Source organism: Rhipicephalus microplus, chromosome 7, assembly GCF_043290135.1.
Source record: "Rhipicephalus microplus isolate Deutch F79 chromosome 7, USDA_Rmic, whole genome shotgun sequence".
Lineage (NCBI taxonomy): Eukaryota > Metazoa > Arthropoda > Arachnida > Ixodida > Ixodidae > Rhipicephalus > Rhipicephalus microplus.
In genome coordinates this window covers 20726890-20742383 of record NC_134706.1, presented here as the reverse complement: position 1 = coordinate 20742383, position 15494 = coordinate 20726890, and the positions used below count along the sequence as shown (strand labels likewise).

At 49.2% G+C, this 15494-nt stretch overlaps 1 protein-coding gene across 1 annotated transcript; it reads right to left on the bottom strand.

Moving 5' to 3' along the window:
- Positions 1-9991: 9991 nt before the first annotated feature.
- Positions 9992-13500, bottom strand: LOC142767324 (uncharacterized). Its single transcript, XM_075868809.1, has 2 exons — positions 12762-13500; positions 9992-12002 (listed from the first exon to the last, which is right to left on the bottom strand). The coding sequence occupies exons 1-2, from the start codon at positions 13238-13240 to the stop codon at positions 10409-10411; spliced, it is 2073 nt and encodes a 690-aa protein (XP_075724924.1). The 5' UTR covers positions 13241-13500; the 3' UTR covers positions 9992-10408.
- Positions 13501-15494: the final 1994 nt, after the last annotated feature.

Below are 15494 nucleotides of genomic sequence, written 5' to 3'. Positions count from 1 at the left end.
CTTTCCCGTACCAAATTTCTCCTCACGATAACCGTGGAGCTACCGGTGTCTCTTAGAACCGTAATCTTCTTGCCTGCAATCTTTCCAGGAAGCGTTGGCATTCCCTTCGTAACACCGGTTGGCTGTTTTGACATTACAGCCCCCACAATAGGAATTTTCTCCCCATTCTTCAACTCTACGAATCCATCAGTGACGGCATTATTATCAGATTTCGGTGCTGCTTGCACACAGGATACCTGGTGAGTTTGACTCACTCCGTTCCGACATGCATCTGCTTTGTGCCCAGTCTGACCACACTTAAAACATTTTACTGCCGTAGGGCTCGTAAAGATCGTTCGACAGTTTTTCGCGCGATGACCCACTCGGTTGCACAGAAAACATCGCGGAATGCTCTCTGGTGCACGCTTCTTTTCTTCGGCAGCCAATTTCTTCGAATCATCGGGACAATCCTTCTTGACCTTGGCCAAATTAGTTCCTCCTTGCGCTTCTAAGAATTGATCAGCCAATTCAAGCATTCCTTCAAATGACTCCGCCTTCCTCTCTTTCAAATACAGCGACAGGCTTGGGTGGCAACTAGTAAGAAATTGTTCTTTAATTAACAGCTCTCTAAGCTCATCGTACTCCTGTGCTGTCCCTGAAAGTTCAATCCATCTGTCGAAATAATGGCAAAGTCGGGCGGCATACTGCGTAGCCGTCTCACCATCAGCTGGCTTTCCTGTCCTAAATCTGTCCCGGAATCCTTCCACGGTAAATCTAAATCGCTTCAGCAAAGCAGCTTTCACCTTTGCATAGTTGGCTGCATCGGTCGGCGTCAGCCTACCGTACACACTGAGCGCTTCACCACTTAAGCAAGTACTCAAAGCAGTTGCCCATTGATGTTCCGGCCAATTCTGGCTCTTCGCAATCGTCTCAAATCGGTGGAGGTACGCGTCTAGGTCGTCCTTCCTTTCATCAAACGCTACGAGCAGCTTGCTTGGGTTCAAGCGGAAGCCGTGATCCTCTCGTTCGCTGCTTTCAACTCTAGCTTGGACCGGAGTTTCACTTCGCTGTTGCAAACGGAGCCGCTCGAGTTCTATCTCGTGCTGTCGCTGCCGTTCCCTTTCCTCTCTTTCTTCTTTCGCCCTCTCAGCTGCCAGTCTTTCTTTCTCCAGCTCCAACTTCAATTGCAGCTCTCTTTCTTCTTTCAGCTGTCGCTCTTTTGCTTCTCTTTCTTCTCTCGCCCTTTCAGCTGCCAGCTTTTCTCTCTCCAACTCAGCTTCTTTTTCCGCTTTGGCTCTTTCGACCGCCAACCTCTCTTTTTCCAGCTCGGCTGCTTTTTCTTCTTTTTCCCTCTGGGTGACCCACTTCCGTAGTTCGGCGCCAGAAAGACCCATCTTTTCACCAAGAGCAACTAACTTTTCGAGATCCATGGTGTCTCGCAAATAAAACCTTGCCGCGTGCAAAAAGTATCTGCCTAGATCAGTCTATCGGAGCACTCCCCTGCACTCGTTAACGAGAACACTGAACAACACACCAAGTCGTTCCGATAGCACTATCAACAACTCGAGGCTCTTTCTCACTACTTTGGACACACTGTGCACCAAAAGGTCCTGTCGCGGACGCCAGATTAATTGTCACACCTGTCCCGTTTATTAGGGAGGCGATCGCCGGGCTAATTCCAAGAGCCGAAGTATCGGCCCCCCGAACCGCACCACGAAAGCGTGGACAATTTAGAAGTGGTCCTTATTGGTGCGCCAGCGGACGCCGGCTGTGGCCCAAAGAACAAGACAGAGCCGAGAGTTGATAAACAAACAAAATTATATTCTCATTAACGGCAGATCAAAAACAATACACACGTATGCACACTCCACAATAGTTACATACAATACGTCACCAAACAGACAATGTACTACACAGTACAATCAACCACACTTGAAACAACGGACACAGACAACAATACGCACTACGATGCAGTCACATGCATTGAACAACCAAGACACTTAAGGACTAAAGAGATAGAAAACCTATTCAGTCCAAAGTCCTTGGAACAAAAGTCTGAATGATACTCTTCCGAGAATCACTCACTCAAAGTCCAGCGTTGTTGTCGTTCCGCAGCTCTCTGAAGTTTCTCTTCCAGGAAACCTCCCGTCTTCAATTGGCCACTCTTCAAACTTCAACTTCTTCGCCGGAACCCGTCGGCTTCACACACGCAGCTGTTGCCCGCGTCTTCGCTCGATAGCGGTAAACCCACGCTCTTGCCTGTAGCTCGAGCCGTCCCTACGGACCAAAAACGTCGCCGACTACACGGCGGACTCTCTACGCACTCTGGCGCTCACTTCCGTCTCCTCCTGTTCTGTCACTACGGGCAGACCCTTCGCCGACTACACGGCGGAATTCCTACGCGCTCTGGCATTAACTTCCGTCACCTCCTGCTTTCTCGTCTCGGCCGCTCGATTAAATACCTTCCGCGCCACTTTCCAGAATTTTCTCGTCCTTTCGTCGGCGCGATACGCAGCGAAGGCTGGAGAGAGGCGAGACGGTTTGTCAGCCCTCCGCGTCGGGTGACTCAGCTCGGCGTAGCCACGCCTCCCTCGTTCTGGAAATTTCTAGCGCTTGCCCGGCCGCCGCTGTGGGGTGAGGAGGTTCGTCTGCGAAGCCGTGCTTCTGCGGGGAGAGCGCGCGCCCGGGAGCCTTGGATGTTTGCTTTCTTTTTTTTTTCTTTTTACCTCGCGGCGTTTCTACCGCCCGTTGTCGCAAGGATTTGGCGGCGCGCTCTCTTTTTTAGCGCTCGTTCTGTGACACCTGTGCTTGCGAAAGCGAAGATAATTTAGAGAAGCAAAGAAAAGTCCCTGTTGCAGCTGATGCAAAAATTCCGTGTTTTACATCACAGACGGTGAATCAGTTCGGTGTCTAGAAATAGCACAAGTGATTTCATTGCTCTTTAAAACTCTGATAAAATTCAAATGGTACTACAGCGTATGTGCTTTATTCCAGGTGATTCAGAGCAGCACAGAAATGAAGCCTTTCTTTTGCATAAGTCTGGTAATAACACAAGGGGCACTGAATATTCTCTTCGACAGTGTTCATTTCTACGTCTGCGGTTCCTACTGGCCTTTCCAGCGAGTATTATACGGTATTTTGCCGTCTGTAACAGGGTGTAGCATTAAAAAACGCCAAATTATTAGAGAATAAATTGGCCTGAAGAAGAACATAGTCTTTTTTTCAACAAACATGGCCTGCAACGGATATATGATAGACCTATAGAGGTCTTTTCGAGTGCCAGACACTGCATTTGTATTAAAAGGTCATTGTAAAAGAATTCGAAGTCCGCTTGAAAAGCTTTATTGTTGAACAAATAGTTCATAAAGACCTGCAGTAAGGTGCGCATTTGGCTGGTTGGTTCATAATTTCCAGCAGAAAGAGAGAGGATAAGTCTTGTACCGACTGCAGTGGAGCTGGCGGCACTACGCAGTTCGCTTAGGAGTCAACTGGAGTGACCACGAAAATGGGGCATATTCACCGACCCCAAGTCAGCCCTGTAGTGCCCGTCGTCGGGTATGCGTCTGTCACACCTGTCCCGTTTATTAGGGAGGCGATCGCCGGGCTAATTCCAAGAGCCGAAGTATCGGCCCCCCGAACCGCACCACGAAAGCGTGGACAATTTAGAAGTGGTCCTTATTGGTGCGCCAGCGGACGCCGGCTGTGGCCCAAAGAACAAGACAGAGCCGAGAGATGATAAACAAACAAAATTATATTCTCATTAACGGCAGATCAAAAACAATACACACGTATGCACACTCCACAATAGTTACATACAATACGTCACCAAACAGACAATGTACTACACAGTACAATCAACCACACTTGAAACAACGGACACAGACAACAATACGCACTACGATGCAGTCACATGCATTGAACAACCAAGACACTTAAGGACTAAAGAGATAGAAAACCTATTCAGTCCAAAGTCCTTGGAACAAAAGTCTGAATGATACTCTTCCGAGAATCACTCACTCAAAGTCCAGCGTTGTTGTCGTTCCGCAGCTCTCTGGAGTTTCTCTTCCAGGAAACCTCCCGTCTTCAATTGGCCACTCTTCAAACTTCAACTTCTTCGCCGGAACCCGTCGGCTTCACACACGCAGCTGTTGCCCGCGTCTTCGCTCGATAGCGGTAAACCCACGCTCTTGCCTGTAGCTCGAGCCGTCCCTACGGACCAAAACTTCGCCGACTACACGGCGGACTCTCTACGCACTCTGGCGCTCACTTCCGTCTCCTCCTGTTCTGTCACTACGGGCAGAACCTTCGCCGACTCCACGGCGGAATTCCTACGCGCTCTGGCGTTAACTTCCGTCACCTCCTGCTTTCTCGTCTCGGCCGCTCGATTAAATACCTTCCGCGCCACTTTCCAGAATTTTCTCGTCCTTTCGTCGGCGCGATACGCAGCGAAGGCTGGAGAGAGGCGAGACGGTTTGTCAGCCCTCCGCGTCGGGTGACTCAGCTCGGCGTAGCCACGCCTCCTTCGTTCTGGAAATTTCTAGCGCTTGCCCGGCCGCCGCTGTGGGGTGAGGAGGTTCGTCTGCGAAGCCGTGCTTCTGCGGGGAGAGCGCGCGCCCGGGAGCCTTGGATGTTTGCTTTCTTTTTTTTTCTTTTTACCTCGCGGCGTTTCTACCGCCCGTTGTCGCAAGGATTTGGCGGCGCGCTCTCTTTTTAGCGCTCGTTCTGTGACACTGCCCCCCACTTTAAGAATATTATCTCATAATATTCAAAACCACACAAACGAGCGCGGAAAGTCACCACACACTCTCACAGACTGTAACACCATCAGTCGCTCATAACACTTCACATTCACAATAGATCACGCAATACAATCTTACATTGTAGTTCAATTCCACAACACATGAAATATAGCCACAGGTACATGCCTACAACACTTCATCACACATTCCAAACAATACAAACGTACAAAGTTCTGTCGATACAACAATTATACAACACTTTACATCACACCATCGCACAGAACACTGACTCACTCGACATACACTTGAGACACAGGATAACAAGAACATTAACACAACATATGTCACTCAGCCCTGCCGAACACATTCTGATTCCCCCTCAGCTCCTATCTTGAGTACTTCGAACAGCGCTTGCGCCCCTTTTTGCGGTGCTCGCTCGATCTCTTCTTGTGTTTCCACGTTCCTTTTCGGCGAGCCCTTTCCAACGACGATATCTGAGGCGTCGTCTCAGCCATCGTTGTCTCTTCCGACACCGTTAACGCGTCATTACATTCGACGGGTCCTGTCTGTTTATTTACCCGCTTGAAAATGCCTCTACATTTTGCCCGGCTGGCCAACTCCGTCTCCTTTACACTGTCAGTCGGTTGAGGTCGTGCCGACGTACGTCCGGTTGCTCGGCCCGTGAACTGATTCGACACGATCGTCTTCTCCTTCGCTGTCTCTTGCGCCGCAGCTTCACCTTGGGCTCTAGTGAGCTCCGTCACGGGATGTTCCTCCACTGTATCTCGCGGCCGCTGTGTTGGCGAGGGCTCTATCTTCGGGTCTTCTCCCAAACATTCTGGATCACTTGGCCCTCGCGCCCCGTCGATGTTTCCGATGACAAGGTCATACAGGGGGGTCGTCATGCATAACGCAGTAACCTTCCCGCTGAAGTACGGGGTTTCAACCTCAATTTCTGCTTCGGGAAGCATACGGACCGTACGGTCAATTAGGCAAACCGGTTTCGTTCTGCCTGTCAACTCTCTTTCCCGTACCAAATTTCTCCTCACGATAACCGTGGAGCTACGGGTGTCTCTTAGAACCGTAATCTTCTTGCCTGCAATCTTTCCAGGAAGCGTTGGCATTCCCTTCGTAACACCGGTTGGCTGTTTTGACATTACAGCCCCCACAATAGGAATTTTCTCCCCATTCTTCAACTCTACGAATCCATCAGTGACGGCATTATTATCAGATTTCGGTGCTGCTTGCACACAGGATACCTGGTGAGTTTGACTCACTCCGTTCCGACATGCATCTGCTTTGTGCCCAGTCTGACCACACTTAAAACATTTCACTACCGTAGGGCTCGTAAAGATCGTTCGACAGTTTTTCGCGCGATGACCCACTCGGTTACACAGAAAACATCGCTGCATGCTCTCTGGTGCTCGCTTCTTTTCTTCAGGAGCCAATTTCTTCGAATCATCGGGACAATCTTTCTTGACCTTGGCCAAATTAGTGCCACCTTGCGCTTCCAAGAATTGATCAGCTAATTCAAGCATGTCTTCGAGTGACTTAGCTCTCCTCTCTTTCAAGTACAGCGACAGGCTTGGGTGGCAACTAGTAAGAAATTGTTCTCTAATTAGGAGCTCTCTAAGCTCATCGTACTCCTGTGCTGTCCCTGAAAGTTCAATCCATCTGTCGAAATAATGGCTAAGTCGGGCGGCATACTGCGTAGCCGTCTCACCATCAGCTGGCTTTCCTGTCCGAAATCTGTCCCGGAACCCTTCCACAGTGAATCTAAATCGCTTCAACAAAGCAGCTTTCACCTTTGCATAGTTGGCTGCATCGGTCGGCGTCAGCCTACCGTACACACTGAGCGCTTCACCACTCAAGCAAGTACTCAAAGCAGTTGCCCATTGATGTTCCGGCCAATTCTGGCTCTTCGCAATCGTCTCAAATCGGTGGAGGTACGCGTCTAGGTCGTCCTTCCTTTCATCAAACGCTACGAGCAGCTTGCTTGGGTTCAAGCGGAAGCCGTGATCCTCTCGTTCGCTGCTTTCCACTCTAGCTTGGACCGGAGTTTCACTTCGCTGTTGCAAACGGAGCCGCTCGAGTTCTATCTCGTGCTGTCGCTGCCGTTCCCTTTCCTCTCTTTCTTCTTTCGCCCTTTCAGCTGCCAACCTCTCTCTCTCCAGCTCGGCTGCTTTTTCTTCTTTTTCCCTCTGGGTGACCCACTTCCGTAGTTCGGCGCCAGAAAGACCCATCTTTTCACCAAGAGCAACTAACTTTTCGAGATCCATGGTGTCTCGCAAATAAAACCTTGCCGCGTGCAAAAAGTATCTGCCTAGATCAGTCTATCGGAGCACTCCCCTGCACTCGTTAACGAGAACACTGAACAACACACCAAGTCGTTCCGATAGCACTATCAACAACTCGAGGCTCTTTCTCACTACTTTGGACACACTGTGCACCAAAAGGTCCTGTCGCGGACGCCAGATTAATTGTCACACCTGTCCCGTTTATTAGGGAGGCGATCGCCGGGCTAATTCCAAGAGCCGAAGTATCGGCCCCCCGAACCGCACCACGAAAGCGTGGACAATTTAGAAGTGGTCCTTATTGGTGCGCCAGCGGACGCCGGCTGTGGCCCAAAGAACAAGACAGAGCCGAGAGATGATAAACAAACAAAATTATATTCTCATTAACGGCAGATCAAAAACAATACACACGTATGCACACTCCACAATAGTTACATACAATACGTCACCAAACAGACAATGTACTACACAGTACAATCAACCACACTTGAAACAACGGACACAGACAACAATACGCACTACGATGCAGTCACATGCATTGAACAACCAAGACACTTAAGGACTAAAGAGATAGAAAACCTATTCAGTCCAAAGTCCTTGGAACAAAAGCCTGAATGATACTCTTCCGAGAATCACTCACTCAAAGTCCAGCGTTGTTGTCGTTCCGCAGCTCTCTGGAGTTTCTCTTCCAGGAAACCTCCCGTCTTCAATTGGCCACTCTTCAAACTTCAACTTCTTCGCCGGAACCCGTCGGCTTCACACACGCAGCTGTTGCCCGCGTCTTCGCTCGATAGCGGTAAACCCACGCTCTTGCCTGTAGCTCGAGCCGTCCCTACGGACCAAAACTTCGCCGACTACACGGCGGACTCTCTACGCACTCTGGCGCTCACTTCCGTCTCCTCCTGTTCTGTCACTACGGGCAGAACCTTCGCCGACTCCACGGCGGAATTCCTACGCGCTCTGGCGTTAACTTCCGTCACCTCCTGCTTTCTCGTCTCGGCCGCTCGATTAAATACCTTCCGCGCCACTTTCCAGAATTTTCTCGTCCTTTCGTCGGCGCGATACGCAGCGAAGGCTGGAGAGAGGCGAGACGGTTTGTCAGCCCTCCGCGTCGGGTGACTCAGCTCGGCGTAGCCACGCCTCCTTCGTTCTGGAAATTTCTAGCGCTTGCCCGGCCGCCGCTGTGGGGTGAGGAGGTTCGTCTGCGAAGCCGTGCTTCTGCGGGGAGAGCGCGCGCCCGGGAGCCTTGGATGTTTGCTTTCTTTTTTTTTCTTTTTACCTCGCGGCGTTTCTACCGCCCGTTGTCGCAAGGATTTGGCGGCGCGCTCTCTTTTTAGCGCTCGTTCTGTGACAGCGTCGTAGTATTGGGAATAAGAAAACCTCATCATCGATTGGAAGACAAAGGGCATGACATCATTTTCCAGTGGCTTCTAGGCCACAGTGGCATCGATGGCAACGAACATGCCGATAATTCTGCCAGGAATACTCATGACACTGGTGTACAGAAATGCATTCCTAAATTTCTAGTAGCAAACGGGACCAAAAAGGCCACAAACCATGGCGCTAACAAAAAAAAGTACTACGTTGCGTGGCACAGTTGCGTGGTATATTTGTGAAGCGAGTGGCAACAATACCACCGCTACCTGCTGGGTTCTATTCGAAGTCGTTCTTGGTAGTTGCACTTTATTGTCACAGCAATCAATCAATGAACGCATAGGAGACCACCTCACATGCGGAAACGAAGTTCAATATACTTTCTTTTGGGTCATGATTTCGCAATCTGTGTAATGCTTCGATTTCGCGTAAAGGTTTCAGCTCTGCGCTATCAGGCAGAATTCGTCCTCCTTACCTTATCGTTGCAGACACAAAATGAGGTCTTAACGACTGATAATCGCGACAAAAATATCACTAACTTGACGTCACAAATCTTATTTCTTCTATATTCTTCATAGGTACTTCCTTGCACTTTCAAAAATATCGCCTGAAATGTCCACGCATGAGCAACCATATTATGTATTGGATACACTATCTGTAGCGGTGTGCCTTTAACACGCAACACACTAGTGAGGCTCATTGTGCGTACGAATCTATAAGCGAACCAGACTGATAATGATTGCGATGCGCGAATTTGCCCTCTTCGATTTCGCAGATTGTTGGGAAAACTCGCAGCATGTTGAGAAAACTGTATTAAGCACTGCTATTTCAAGCGGTCAACGCTCACACGATATTAAAAATATTGCAACAGTGCACATCACAGATTAAACCATGGCGTTGCTTATACATTTGGCATAAAAGCATCCATGATGCATTTAGCTTAAAAGCATCCTCGTAAGTTTACTGTGGTTGAGTAAATCTAATTGCTAAAAGCAGTGTTGACTCTCATGCAAGTGTTCTAGCCAAAACTGTGGCAATATCATGAACTGCGCACACTCCGAATGAAAATGCGCACGTCCGTTATTCAGCCATGCAGTTTCGAGTTAGGATTTATGATAACGGTATTATATTATTCACAATACGTCGAGAAGCGATGTCGTCATTCGAAATGAGGCATGGCGCAGCTACGCGGGTTTGTTCAGACACAGCCTTTATAGGTTACATCGAATTATCCACAACTATTTAAGCAAGCTAAATCACCCTATAAGTTGCAAGGCTGCCAATACAATTTGAAAACGGTTAATGTTTTATTATATGCTCAAACTACGCCGCATTTCTAGTTTAAGTGCTCCTCCACTCAACCAGAATGAATAATGCACTGATCTACATCGGAAGAGCCAGCACAAAGCGTCCATTAATTTTAAGCGATACGCACGGCTCCAGCGCTAAATTTCCGTGCAAATATTTGGTATCGAAGCATAACGAAGTACGCCAACGACTCGTAAAAGTTTGATAAGTATTGACTGCTTTCAGGGCCGTTTGAGGTGCAGCAGCAAAGCCTCGTAACCCATAGATTGTATTCTACGTAGTATGACACCGAAGCACTTCGATTGGAAAACTTAGTTTATTTCGAAGATGCACTGAAGACCTCAGGTATCGTCAAATATAAAAACGTCTTTTCGCGTATAAAAACATTAAAGAAACGTGAATGATGATGAACACAAACTGCAGTTAATAAAGGAGGCGCCTACAAATACAATAATATAATTAAAATGAGGCAGTCGTGGCACATCTTATGACAAATTAACATTTACAGTAGCCTACAGCAACAGGCTCAATTTATTCTTGGCTCAGTAACTGCGACAGTGCGCGCAACAAACCGCCTAAGTATAGAGACAACTGATGAAGTAATGTCTATATAATATCAGAGAATATTACTGCCCTCATCGTCTTTTTAAAGTTGCTAAAAACATGATTTCGATGCTAAAAGTCCCATGAAGCTATCAAGACTCGTAAAGATCTTCAAAGGTTGTCCGTGCTTGCGGCGTCCTCCATTAGTTCCTCGGTTTTCTTCGTGAGGGCGTTAGTGCCGGAGAGGACTACGAAGGAAGCTTCGCAACGCGGCGAGGAGTCCTTGCCCATGACGAAATGAGCCGCACGCGTCAGCATACCCGTGTTGAGTCCAATGGTGTTTTCAATGTAGAACCACTCGTCTCCGAAGCAGCCCGTGGATGTGGGGAGACGCACGCAAGTGATGGTGTCGTTCACGGTGAACGTGAAGGCGAGTAGCCGAAGGAACATGTCGTTTTCGGCCCAATTCCAGGACGCGAAGGCGATTTCGCATAAGCTCTCGCTGGCCGCCACCCCGGACACGCAGAACGCCAAGTTTTGATCACCCAGACCAAGCCCGTTCAGGCGCAGCGCTCGGATGGCCGAATTCTTGAAGATAGCCTCGAGGAGGACGCTGAAGGGTTGCTCTTCCGAGTGAAAAGTGCCGGTCAGATCTGGCTGGCCACATCCCCTCAGCGAAAGCTCTCTCAGAGAGTCGGCGGTACTCAGGCAGTTGCACAGCGCGCGAAGCGCGGGGATGTCCAGCAGGGTGTCCTGCGTCAAGTGGAGGTCGAGATCGGTGACTCGGTACAAGGAGCACGCGAGGCGAACAGCGATCGAAAATACCCTCGGAGTACGCTCGGTGAAAGATCTGATCACCACTTTAGACAGCGCTTCCGGATATTCTCGAAGATCAGTGAGCGCCGAAGAGTCGACGACGTGCACGCCTTCTATGCGGACTCGCCCGCTCATTGCGGTTTCCTTGATTACTCGGCAAACCGCCTTAAGTTTTTCCTGTGAAACGCGACTCAGCGAGATTGTCTTGAGTGGTTCGATGTCAATCGCAGTGTTCAGGAGAGGCCGCAGGTGTTCCGCTTCAAGGCCCTGGCTACTCAATGCTAAAAACGAAAGCTGCACAGGCTTAGTGCGGTCGAACACCTGAACCCAACGACAGCTGTTGGGCTCGAGACCAGGGTGACCCGACTGTTCTCCGTCTATAGCTTCAGCGTCACGTGGCAATTCTACTGGCGACTTGAGTCTCCAGGGGCACTCACGTATGTCCAGACTTTGAAGGCATCCATTGCTTGCTGTCACGAGGGCAGCGAAGAGGCAGGCACACTGGGCGCTCAACAGGAAGCCACTTAGTCTGAGCTTCTGGAGATTACTGCGAACACAGAGTGGTAGGATGATGCTCTTGATGTCTTTCAAAGTGCTTTCGGGACACATGTCAACACCGTCCACGCTCAACGAGGTGAGTTGTGTGCTGCTGGCCAGAAAGTATGAGAATCTGGCGATTCCGCTTGGCACATACGAATGTAGAACGCTGCCGTGCAGAGACAATTTCTCGATGGTTTTGTTGCGTCGGAGAGCGGTCACCAGGCGATTCCCACTCGCGTCGTCGAAAATCAGTCGAGGCATCGTCAGAGTCGTCAGACGTGTGGTGGCCACCAGAAGCGTACAGACCACGTCCACCAGGACCGACGCCTCCGCGGCACTGCAGGACACGGCCAGCTCGCCAAGGTTCACCATGGCGGCGACGGCTGCGAACAGTTCCTCTCGGATGCTCCTGTGCAGAGAAAGGTGGGCAAATGGGGGCCAAATCGGTTCATGTGAAAATTAACACACTCATCGGATCCAATTCTTGACAAAATCAACGCAAAAATTATCAAGCTGCTTGAAACAGAAACGAGAGCTGCGCATGTGCGCACAATGTCTCGCTAGACTGTGGGTAACGCTAAACGGTAACAGGTGGCTTTTCCAACACTGAAAAGTTACGCCTCCAAAACCTTCAGTCCATCAAATCGGTGGTAGTCTTGCTTGAAAAAAAATTCATAGGCCTACGCAGCAATGACGAAATGGTGGGGTAGATTGCTTGACGATAAAGGAGACAAAACAGACCGACAAAATAGAAATTGAAAAGAAAACATCGGCTTGGTTTTCATGTTAGCCAACCATACTGGGGTCGTGAGCAATATTGCAAATATAGGTGGAAGTGTCAAGATGCCGCAACTGAAGAGAATTTGGTGTGGAAGGAAGAAGGAGTTGGACGAGCGTCATTGCAGAGCTGCCAGAACGCTCCAGAAATTTCAGCCGCCATAGGTTTTTTAACACGAACCTAAATCTTAGGGCACGCGCCAGTGGGGTGTTGTCCTTATCGAAGTGCCGCGACCGCCATTCTATCCCGCAACCGTCGGTTCAGCAGTCCACCACCGCAATGGCTAGATGATCGTGTCGGCTTGCAGCTTCCACGATGTAGCAGCTGCGATTCGCTCCCCCGACAAGACTCTCGATAACTTCACAATGGTTCGACCAAAAGCGTGCTCACCTGTAGTCGCAGAAAAGGCTACCCAGAGTCAGCGTCCGTAGGCTCACGTTTTTCCGGAGTGCCGAGACGACGAACTCTCGGTATTCGCCCAGTCCGCTGCCCTCTATGAGATTGTGGTCCAGGTGTAGGCCCTCCACGCAGTTGTGCTGCACCAGCAGAATGCGGAACAGAATCCGGGCAAGGTGGCTGCGCGCTCGATGCGGGCGGCCACCACCGCCCCTGTAGAAGACATGCACAAGACATAGTCTTCCGGGAACACGAAGTTCTCGAAGCTGCAAGCCAACGTGCCAGAGGACGTAATTCCATTGCGGCAGATTGTCGAAGACGTGACATACAGATGTGGGACCACTGCCACCGTCTTCACCACCACCACCACCATCGTTCCCGCTGCAAGGAACATTCAGACCGAGTCCCGGAAAGCGTCGGTTAAGTTTCTCGAAATCCAGTTCTCGCACCACGGTTTGTAATTGACAGTTCATGGCTTGTTTCCAAAATAGCAGGCAGCCTTTGTAGTGCAGAGACGTAGTCGAGACGTTTTAGAAGACCCCTGAATCACTCCGAATTCAAAGGAGAGAGTAGCCTCTTTCTCGCCTTCACTTCCACTTCGACCGATACCATCTCCTCCTCGCCATTTATTTTGATAGAACAGTTGGACAATGATGATGTTCAGCTTGTCGTGATTTAGCTTTCTTTAGCTACGTGCGGTAATCTTCGCTTGCGTAATCGAAAACGCAAAAAAAACACGAAGTGAAGTCTGTTGTGACGCGAGGCAAGGCAGAAGGCAATTCACACCCGAAATCTGTCGTATACAGGACCAACCAAACGCTTCTCTTCTTGTGACGTCACGTGAACAGACTGCTCGCGTCATTTATTCTGCCGAAATGACAAGAAAGACTGTATAGTATCACACCCCTGTGCTGTGTCTTCAATGGTTGTTTAGGGGCCCTTTACCAGCATAAACCAGACCACACTATTTCACTATAGTATTTATCTTGCATGCGTATTTCCTTCTAGAGTGTGATAGCGGACACGAACATGCCCAGCTATAAGTATCGACGACAGAAGTAATGCTACGCCCGATCGCTTCATTACTACGCAATCGCTGCTGTTAAGAGCAAAAGCGGCGGATCGCTCCTGAAACCTTTCCCGTCGTAAACCGAAAAACTTGCACTCTTCTCTAAAATATCGCGAAAGGAAATTGTGCTTACTCGGCCATTACCGATAAGGTACTTTTATTTTCTTTCGACTTAAGCCTTGCCTTAAGTATGACTGCTGGTGTCGTTATGGGGTGTGATTACTGCTACTGTCTAGAATTCATTCGTTAAAACTTGCGCAATTCATACCTATGTTACGCAGGAAAATTAACGGTGGTTACGACCAGCCATTGTTATGCGCGTGGAACCGTGGTCAGTTCCAACCATGGTTCACCGATTTCACACAGTGCAAAAGCGTCCTCAGTTAAGGCGGCCAACACCACCTGGTGTACAATAAGCTGAGGCATCAATCAGCTGATCGCCGTTCCATGCACAAATGTGTCACTTATTTCTTGCATAATGTTCTTCAACCGTCCAATTATGCAAATACATACAAATATATGCACTCAACTCAGCTGTTATCGCCACGTACACCTTTCCTTTGAGTGACGGGCTCCGCAGATCACGCAAATGATTTTCCGGTAGCCCATACCAGGCTTTCTGTGATTGTTGCCGTTCAGTTCGTCCGTTTTTCACGCACGTTCGCCGGCATATATGCGCTGATCTCTCAAGGGCGCCACCATTTCCTCGGTCAACTGCCTCGCCGAGGGTGCCAATCTCGGTTTCTTGCAACCATGGTCATTGCCACTGCCGTGCTTTCAAGTACCGTGTAGCACAGGCTGATCGCGGTTAACGTAATCGTGGTTGAGTTAACCGTGTGTTAGGCTGTCTGAGTAGCGAGGGTATTATTGCCTCATTGGTATTGCAGCTGCATTTCAGGCCCGCTAATCATTGTCGCAAGATTAACACGGGTAATATTTCCGGCGCTCCTTATACATCTCGTATGGCTTCACATAAAAATTATGAATAATAATCCATATATTCGACGCCTTCTGTAAATCAGTGTGCGCCAAGCTTACGTAAGCATGCGTATGAAAATATTGATTGATATGTGGGCTTTAACGTCCAAAAACCACGATATGATTATGAGAGACGCCATAGTGGAGTGCTTCGGAACTTTCGACCCCCTGGGGTTCTTTAACGTGCACCCAAATCTGACCACATGGGCATACAGCATTTCCGCTCCCACCGGAAATGCAGCCGCCGCAGCCGAGATTTGATCCCGCGACCTGTGGGTCAGCAGCCGAGTACCTTAGCCACTAGACCACCGCGGCGGGGCCCGCGTATGAAAATAGTGTGTGAAAAATAAAGACGTCCCACGGATAACAATTCAAAACGCCAATTAATATAAAGGATATTGCGAGACGTCTCAATACAGAAATTGCGATATTCTTGTCAGGCAAGTCCTAGACGGATAATCTCTGCGTTTATTGGACTCCTGGGTTATTTAGCGCATAAGAAAACCTGACTTACCTGCTAATCTATAGTGGGAGTTGTGTCATGGCATATAGCCAAGTGACAGGGTGGTGACCTTTCAGTGCTTATGACAAAGTTGAAGGTGAAGGGCCAGAATTGACGAGCAGAGTCTTTACATCTCTTCTTCAAGAACCTGATATGAACTTTGCTACTACAAATAATC